Source organism: Notothenia coriiceps, unplaced genomic scaffold (assembly GCF_000735185.1).
Source record: "Notothenia coriiceps isolate Sejong01 unplaced genomic scaffold, NC01 NC01_scaffold00036396, whole genome shotgun sequence".
In the NCBI taxonomy this organism is placed as follows: Eukaryota; Metazoa; Chordata; class Actinopteri; order Perciformes; family Nototheniidae; genus Notothenia; species Notothenia coriiceps.
The window spans coordinates 520,018-529,472 of NW_011369097.1; the positions used below are offsets into that span (position 1 = coordinate 520,018).

General features: G+C 42.2%; 3 protein-coding genes across 3 annotated transcripts in view; 2 read left to right on the forward strand and 1 right to left on the reverse strand.

The window, feature by feature from the left end:
* Positions 1-8,041, forward strand: part of tmem200b (transmembrane protein 200B) — a 461,151-nt gene extending 453,110 nt beyond the window's left edge. Inside the window, exon 2 of the mRNA XM_010792266.1 lies at positions 4,329-8,041. Within this exon, the coding sequence (XP_010790568.1) occupies positions 4,372-5,580 (1,209 nt within the window). The 5' untranslated portion in view covers positions 4,329-4,371 and the 3' untranslated portion in view covers positions 5,581-8,041. The remainder of the gene's footprint in view (positions 1-4,328) is intronic.
* LOC104963667 (calcium/calmodulin-dependent protein kinase kinase 1-like) overlaps positions 1-9,455 on the forward strand; it is a 366,751-nt gene that overhangs the window by 82,118 nt on the left and 275,178 nt on the right. The gene's annotated exons all lie outside the window — the stretch shown is intronic.
* The window catches only part of pomt2 (protein-O-mannosyltransferase 2), a 27,476-nt gene that overhangs the window by 10,815 nt on the left and 7,206 nt on the right, over positions 1-9,455 (reverse strand). The gene's annotated exons all lie outside the window — the stretch shown is intronic.

Genomic DNA, 9,455 nt, shown 5'->3' on the forward strand with positions numbered 1-9,455 from the left:
AAATACTAGGTGCCAGTGCAAAAGTCACAACCGGCCGTCAAGGAGTACAAACCAGATCTTCAGGAAGAGTAGTTCCCGAGATATTTATGTCTTAATGTTCGTCTATACATTGTAAAATTACGTCGTCTTGGCACATAATGGGTTACGGCCAATACACTACTGGAGGTTTCTCTTTTCGTTCGTGTGAGCCTTATTTCACAAAAGCCAGGACAAAGGCCATAAAAGAATACTTGCACACTACAACTGTACACTCTGGACCTTACGTGGTCCCCTAATATTGCATAGATACCGTGGTAAAATCTACGCCTAAACCAATTTGATTATGCAACGCGACACGTGGTTGTGATATTTACTGCCCCTTCGCCATCAGTTATTTCTATTGGTGGTAATATTTGTCAATGTGTTGTATTGTCTTTATTATAGCTATTCGTCGCAGGGATCGTTGGTGGACCTGTACTTTTGCAACAATCTGTGTTAAAGGACTTCATCAAGGGACCTTGGGAGTCTCTTTTTCTTTTACCCCGCTTCGGTCAGGGACAGAGAGTCCGTACAGGAAAGGAGTGTCTTTATAGTTTTTTATAATAACGTCTCGTTCAACACAATAAATTCACCTGGATAGGTACGATATAAACTTATTATATCACATCTGGTATGGATATATTCGGTATTAAATATGAAAAAATAAAAAGGTTTTTATTGGTTTGTCTAGTACTAAAATTCGGTAAGGGTAAAGCGGTAAATTGTGACAGAACCGACTTACTAAGACACTCTTGTCGATGGTAGATATCCGGACCGTATTACATGATCTGTCGCAGGAGGTCGCGAAAGGGCTCTGCCGTTACAGGGAACGCAGAGGAGGACTAACCACTCAATGGGGGTTATTCGGGGGCATCGCGGGGTGAAGACACTTGCAGTTATCTATACAAGTTTAGACCTAGTTCAAGACCCATAGTCTAGCAACGCGGGGAAAAATTCTCTAAACCCAATACTCCTTTATCTCTCCCAACACAAAAGGACTGTGAACCACTAAGGGAACCTTGTGGCCCTGGTGTATAAGTACATAATTTTCTGCATGTTTACGTAAAACGTACTATCCAATTGGAATTCTATCTCCACACGACAAAAAGTCCCCGATATTTAATATTACTAAAAAAATAACTTACACAAAAAATTTAGTTGGCACATGTGTTTTCTATTTTAGTCTTATACTTATTTTGCAAGATTTAAGTAGTTGTTACTTTATTTACTTTAATAATTTTATTATAAATTGACCAATAGTTTTGAATTCACGTTGAACAGCATCTTCGAACACCGAACCAACTAAACAGAGTGACTTTCTTTAGTGAAAATTGTACAAAAAAAATGTCGTTATACGGTCTCTGTTCCCAGGCGCAGAGTGATACAAGTTATTATTAAACGGGGAATTATGTAACCTTACACTTTCAAACTTGGTTTTTTTCAATTTACAACGAAACCCATTTTCATTCTCATTGGAAACCGATTCTTTCATGTTGAGTTTGGTAAGTGACCTACACACCCTAGATATAATCACGTACAAAATACCGTACATATAGTCACATAATCTCAGTAAATGAAATACGTAAACATTTAATACTTTTTCAATAAATAATCGACAAGCCTTAGACACGACTTCAAAGACGACAAATCCTCAGGTCTAGGACAGGAGGAGGAGACCCCAGTAGTGGAATTCCTCTTCTTTGAAACTTGTTTGTCTACATTTCAATGTACACCCACCCAATGTCCTGAAGAATACGTTTGTGAAAAATCAGAAGAAAATTTTTTGTCAGAACTTAGAAAGATAACAATATGAATTCTTTAACGACCTAATAGTGCCAGGAAATAGACATTAGGTCGAAACTAACTCATAATACACAGGCAGCACCAATTAAACAACATCTTACATTTATTTTCACACGTGCCAGCCATTGGAATGAATGGTGAAAAAAAACGTAGGGATCTTACCATTTCAGAAGCGTTTTTGTAGAAATACTACGTCCCACGTTGTGGACCAACGTAGTTATTACATGTTTTTTTGTGAGAATGGGTTGGATTATTGTCAGGTCTATAAAGTCAGCTGATCAAATGCATTTGCCTCACTTTATGAGCTTCACAATACTTGTGCCTTGTACCGCAGAGTTTGCAACGTCACAAATAAGTGGTGCCAATCTTCAGTCAGATGTGAATGTGTAATTTAACATTTTCAGTAAGAATAACAGACAAAAGGAGTGCAAATTAGGCTTGGGCGGTATGACGGTATTACGGTATACCAGGGTATTTCGAAATCCCGTCGGTATGATTTTCAATACCGTGACGTCACAGACTGTGCGCCAAATCACAGATGCGTTTCATTCTATTACACTGACACGGAGTCTTGACAGGGACGACATTGGTTGTAATGCACAGCACGCGCCAGCAGAGGGCAGGGGAGGGCAGTCCGTCTTTCCCGCTCTCAGAGCTCAGCACAGAGCTGAGCTGAGCAAGATGGCGGCAGCATTTGCCGGCCCCGAACTCGGACAACTAGTAAAAAAGAAAAATGCCTCTGCGCCTGTTTGGGACTATTTTGGGTTTACTCGTCGCCAGTGACTTCATCCAGCACAACGAGAGACAGAGGCACTTCTTTGGGAATGTTTAAGACGGGGTGAGTGAGTGTTGACATTTTTTAATCCTATGCAACTGGTTGATGGTTTTGTAGTGGAGGTCGGACGGTTTTAAAAACTAAAGAATTTACGTGCTAAACATTCACGCGAGTAATCCAATGAATCAAATGGAAATAAGGTTTTTAACACATGCACGGAATAATATTGCCAAACTAGTTAGTGAATATAGCAAACTTTATTCAATAAGTGAAGTATTTACTCCCGGAAAATGTTTATGTATGATGATATATTGTTAACTTAGCTCAGAATGGAAACAACGTCGGACATCTACAAACGCGTCCTGTATCCGATCTCAAAATGTGCCATTTGCACAATGTGTCATGTATGCAGGCCTTGTTTTGCACTTGCGCGCACGTCGCGGCACTTTGCGAGCGTCTACCGGCTCGGGCTGCATTTTACACCGAACATATAATATACCGTTCGAAACAAATATTTGCCGCCGAACGCCACCTCACTCAAGTGGACCCAAGTCATACCGTCATATACCGTATACCACGGTATGATGTCAACAAGGTATGACGGTATGAAAAAAATGATACCGCCCAAGCCTAATTCACACACACATGTATACACTGATGGCATTACTGCAATACAAACTGCTCATAGTTCATCTGCGTATCTGTGCTGCTGCAAAGGGAGGGCAGGTTTCAAACCAATATGAAGAGCAGCGGTTCGATCCCCGTTTAGTTCGATCCAAAGCTCAATAAGTCTTACACACTGATACCTGTTCAGGAGTTATTCGGGGTCCACTAACTTGCCCAAGGACACTTCTTCATGCACACAAACGGAGATAGGGATCGAACCGTCAATCTTCCCATAATAACTTTACTTTACAGTACTCTTACATATTTATATTTTGTGTATATATTGTCTTCATTTGTTCTTTTTAGTCTTTAAAATTGTTTTCAAAATAACTTTTATATTCGTACAATGTTTGGCTCCTTTCTTTAAACAAACATATTCTTCTTGCTGTGTCTTTGTTTGCCCAATTTACCAGAGGTGAAAAATAACTAAGAACATGTACACCGTACTTGATTACATATTTGAGGTACTTGTACTTTAGTATTTTCTTTTTATGCTACTTTATACTTCTACTCGACATTTTTTTGACAACATTGGTTTCTAGTGACTTTTGCAGGTTCATATTATTTAAACAAAAATGAAATCAACTAATTCATTATGATGTAATATTTTGAATGGAGAAACCTGGCAGTATAACTATTCATTCTCATAACTTACTGCTGCAAAATTAAAACTTTAGACACATGAATGCATCACTAAATATAAAACAGTGTAATAATGTATATTATTTGGAAAATAGCCACTTTGTATAATGAGTACTTTTATATTTGGTTCTGTAAAATGTTGAATACAGGACTTGGACTTACTTGCAATAGAGTATTCCTACAACTTATTATTATTTTTACCTAAGTATAACATCTGAGTACTTCTCCCCCTTCTGCCATTTACATCAAAGCAAATTCCTCGTATGTGTAAACATACTTGGAAATAAAACTGATTCTGATTCTGGTGTAGTCAGGTAATAATTCTACATATCACATTTATTTTATCCATTAGCCATTTAACAACTGATTGTGTATCTTTAGATGTCAGACCTGCATTAACCAATGACATGTCCTCTCTCCCTAGGCATCTGACCGGGGTGCAGCAGAATCTCTGGACTGACCCGATCATGAAGTCCCAGAAGGCCCAAGGTGTCCTACCAACTTCTCCCTGCCCACGCAAGCGCCGCTTCACCCTACGCAGCAAAAAGAAGAAGGACGGGGTGATCCGAGGCAAGCTTCGCATCCGCTCCATTCCCGGAGCCTTCCTGGTGCTGGGGGTCATTGTGGTGGTTGTTGGCACGGCCCTGGCTGTGGCGGGGTACTGGCCCTACCGGATATCCAGGGCGCCGCTCCTGGGAGCCGCTGAGGGGGACGGTATCTCTGAGTCGCAGAGTTCCGGCTGGAGTATGGGAGCAAAGAGCCTCCTCTCCACAGCCAGCTTCATCCACAGTGAACGGATGAAGCTGCTGGGGCCCGTCATCATGGGAGTGGGCCTCTTCATCCTCATATGTGCCAACACTGTCCTGTACGAGAACCGGGACAGGGAGACGCAGATGTTGCTGGCTCAGATGCACAGCGTGATCTGCTCCGTGTCCGCGGTTGTCCCCTCGGCGGACCTCAAAGACATTGCTGTAGCCAACATGTCCAGACACTACGAGTGGCTGAGCAGTTTACCCGCCGCCCACCTCAACATCCTCTGTGTGCAGCAGATCACCAGCGCCGAGCCCCTGCTGCGCACAAGACCCCCCGCAGAGCAGGAGGACCAGGCAGAGGGCATCTACCAGCAGCAGGCCGTGCTCCAGACAGAAGCCCTCCACCACCAGGAGTCAGAGTCTCCGTCTTCCCTCCACTCCTCCTCCTCTAACTCCTGTAACTCCAGTCAGACTGATTTGAACACGCAGTTCGGAGCTGATGACGGTGCCAGCTTCACTCGCCCGCTCGTCAACAACTTCTTGCAGTCGGCCAGCTCCATGTCCACCCTGGACGAGATGGAACACCACGCCGCACAGCCGAGGCGCTGCCAAAGTATCAGCTACAGGACTAACCTGTACACAGCTCCACCTGTGCGTCTGGAGAGTGGAGAGGAGGGGGAGATAAATCAGCAGGTGGTCTCAGGTAGAGAGGCTTCCTCAGATGTTTGCGTGAACATCCCTTGGGCAGTTGTGGATGCCGCAGAGAAGCAAACTCGCCGGAGCTGGCCTCGGCTGGACCTGAGTGGCGGGAGGCGGTACCTGAAGCTGGAGAACAAGGAAGACTCGGTGTTCCGGCTGCTGGGGCAGCTGGAGCAGCAGTGTGTGCAGTGGGATAAGAGTTTTGGATCTGGGCCTTTCCAATGATTGGCAGCTTTTTATGGTGAACTCTGGATACAAACACCCTTGCAACCATCATGACATCTTCCTGTGGATTCTATATTTTGGTTGGGGCAGAGACACTGAGCCCTGGATCATATAGAGTACAGTATTTCTCACAGGATCTTCCAAAACTAGAGCACTTTCGCAATCTTTAGTGGAATAATGATATGCAGAGGTTACAGTCTGTGCTTGGCTTCCAATCTGATTCGTCAGATGTTTTATATAATTAAAGGAACAATGCAGGCTCTGCACTGTCACAGATGAGCAAAAAGGTTTGACACGCCGTTTACTTCTGCAATATGGGGTTGGCAGCAATGCCAGAAACTTGTTTCTCAAAACAGAGCTGTGTTTGACAGTTTCTAGGACACAGTGTGCAGCAGAGATAGAAGCGCGATGGGTTTCACTGTGCTAACAACTCTGAACCAAACTACCTGGACCTGAGTCCATAAAGTGCTGACAGCTATTCACAAATGCAACTGGTATATTACAATGGAAATTGTTTTCCTCAGACGAGGTCCCATACTCCAAATGCAATGCATGGCAGTGATGTACAGTATGTTACATCTTAATACTTATGCAGATGAATGTCATTGTGGGGTTTATGTGTATAAGAAGTGATAATAAAAGGATCATTCAGTTTATTATAGCTTGGGCCTTGTTTTCTTAGGCTTGGCCATTGTTTCTGTGGTAACCTTGGGAACAACCTTCACGTGTTTTGCAGTTATGTTTATTAATTTGCTATATTGCTTCATTAACTACGTTTTAGTTCTGTGGTACTCTTTGTATACAAAGAGTTTCCCCATGATCGATTCATCTTAAATGGTCAAAACTAAAACATATGTGAATAAAGAGAGATTAAATAAAATGTTTGTCTACTGCAAACTGTGAAAGAATTCTGAAAATGAGAGTAATGCCGTGCAGAGCCACAGCTTCAACCAAACAACACATCCAGCACTAGGCAAAACTATTTAAACATTTAATGGAGGGTTTATAACAAACTATATTGTTTATGTTTGCAGATTTAGTGTTTTATTATGCATTTACTGCCCCTGTGGGCCCCCAAAAGGTGAAGCCGCTGAACAAACCTAATGAATGGCAATATAGCTGTGCACGGTTGTAAAAAGTTTCATACTTGACATTACTGACATTTGTTTATATTGTGTTATAATTCCCATTTAATGCGATGAGGATCTTTTTATTATGCATTCCCTGTTGCATTATAATGTGCCTGAAAACCCTGATTTTAATGTATTACAAATATGGGAATTATTATACACTATGACCCTTCAGCAAAAAATGTCAATGAATGAACAAAACAAGCTTTATAAACATGGACGTCATAAAAAGTGATACCAAAATCAAAACTAGTGAACAATACTGTACATCAGTCACCACTTATTGCTGTGTGCAAATACATTATAGTTATAAACCATTACTATTCTACATAGAGGGACTGTGACTGTGTTCAGCTATAGAGTAGTGCAGGCATGACGTATATTTAAAATAAGCTCTTTCACAAGCACACGTTTATGATACTTGGACATTTTGTGTAGCAGGATTATCTCCACATATTAACATTATAATAGTTGAAACAAAAATGCTATCGCTAGAAGTCAAATACGTAGCTATAAATTAACTACATCATGAACACATGACTTCACGCCAACGGCGCTAAGCTAAAGGTTGCTAATGTTCGGCGTAATGGCGTTTAGTAGCTTCATTTAAACGCTAATTAGCAATCGCAGAATTTATGACATGTAAAAGCTTTAGACATTCACCAGTGGGGTATTTACTGATGCATTTTATGTTGTGTAACAATATCTCTTCAGCTTTTATTAGACACAGACCTTATGTGGGGAATCTAATCAAAAAAACATTGACTTCAAGATGAGCTAACCAGAAGTGCTTAAATGCTGACTCATTAAGGGGTTAGGACTCATTACTGTTTTGGGGATTTTGTTGTTATTATTTAATAGGAAGGATGGCCATTACTATAAAAATATGACCCAAGTTGTACAAAGGTTTGTCCTTAATAATGAAGGGAAGCTCTTTGCTGTCTTTATTGTGGTTGCTGCAGTATTTTATTGTAATGAAAGCAGGGACCCCTTCTCTCTTCTGCTGGTTTCCTGTTGACCGTCTCTTCTTAGAATGCAACAATGCAACCCCCCCCCCCAATACCAACAAATGGATACAACTGATTGTGGAGAAGAGGCATGCCCGCAGCTCCAGTGAGACGAAGTGATCCGACCACTGTTACAGATGAGTGTATGTCATAGAGGGAAGGAGAATATCAATCCTGGTCTCATGGGCTCCCCCTTAGCAACACGTGCAGAGATGTGCAGAGGCCATGTTTGAAACATCTTTATCTGGTTATCTGTTAGGGGTGTAACGGTTCACATAATTCAGGGTTCGGTATGTACCTCGGTTTGGGAGTCACGGTTCGGTACATGTTCGGTACAACAAGAAAAAGCAAAAAAAAGTACCAAATGCATAATTCCAGGTTTGTAGTTATTTATTTTTGAAAAGTAGTGCAAGTTTCAGTATACAAATAAGGAACTCTAACATTTTGAATAATTAACTGTATTACACAGTTAAAAAAAAAACACAAACAGCACACACACTCAGATGGCCATATTATCCATAGCCTAATGGCTGATGTCAAACTTATTGGCTTCTTAAAAACAGCGGGGATCAGCTAATGAACTGCTGTTGTCTTTTGCCGGGCTCCGGTGATTGGCAAATCTGGGTGATGCCTTCTGATATGATTTAGCATGTTAGGCGTGTGTTGCCATTTGCGTTAAGCATACCGCACCGCTATCTAACAACGCCAACACACCGTCCTCGTCCGATAGACCACTCGCACTCCATTGTTGTTGTAGTCCACAAGGGAACCCGAAAAATTTTCCCAGCAACAGCTGAAGCAGGTGGTTACTTCTAGCTCCTGTGTGTTATCTGCAATCACCATACTAACTGTCTTCTTCTTGTATCTTGTTAGTTTTGTTGTGTTTTATCTTTCTTGTTGCTTTCATTTGTTGTTTACAGGCGGCTGGCAAGAACAGCTTTTAGGCGGGCAGTACGCCCCCTGATATATAGCGTGTCGTGGTACTGCGCCTAGAGTGACAGACTCTTTTTCGCACCATGAAAAAAAGGCGTATTCGCTGTGTGACTGGCATGAACGGAGCCGTACGGTTTCGGAACGAAACGGAGAACGTTACACCTATTATCTGTGTGTGGCGTGCTGTTCTGTTGCATCGTGTGTTCTAAATGTATCCAAGCAAAATTAGGGCCGGTCTTCAGCAGTAAACAATCAGTGGCTAGTGTCCTTGCCCTGTGTCCACCAACAGAATAAACAACATTGCATGCTGCAAAAGGCAGCTGTGTCTGTCAATGTCTCATTTGATTCAACTGTCGAAGCTACCTGGCTCCTGAGGTTGGATAGCCTGATGCCAGCATAGTAATCATGTCGTCCAGACGTAGCTGGCTGATGAGCCCATTCCTCACTCAAAGCAGAAAACATGTGAACGCCAGAGTCACGTTATCACCAGAATGAATGAAACTATTTCGCCTCTCCTTCTCCCTCTGTACCAGCTTGGTATGAGCGGGGATGATTGATGGAGTGGTATGTGGAATTCCCCAGCTGCAAGTAATCCTCAGCAGAGCCTCCCTGAAAAATGTTCGCGTTCTTATACATTTTAATGGTTCCTTCAGGCAGGTATGCAGTCCGCTTCCAATCTCCTTTTCATTTTAACTGGTTATTTCAAGAAATTGGCTGTCCTGGTTTCTAAGCAGCTCCATAAAGCTAGCTAGCAGGACGTCCCTGCCCTCTGCAGGCGACGCACAGGAAGTCACTGAAAGTTCAA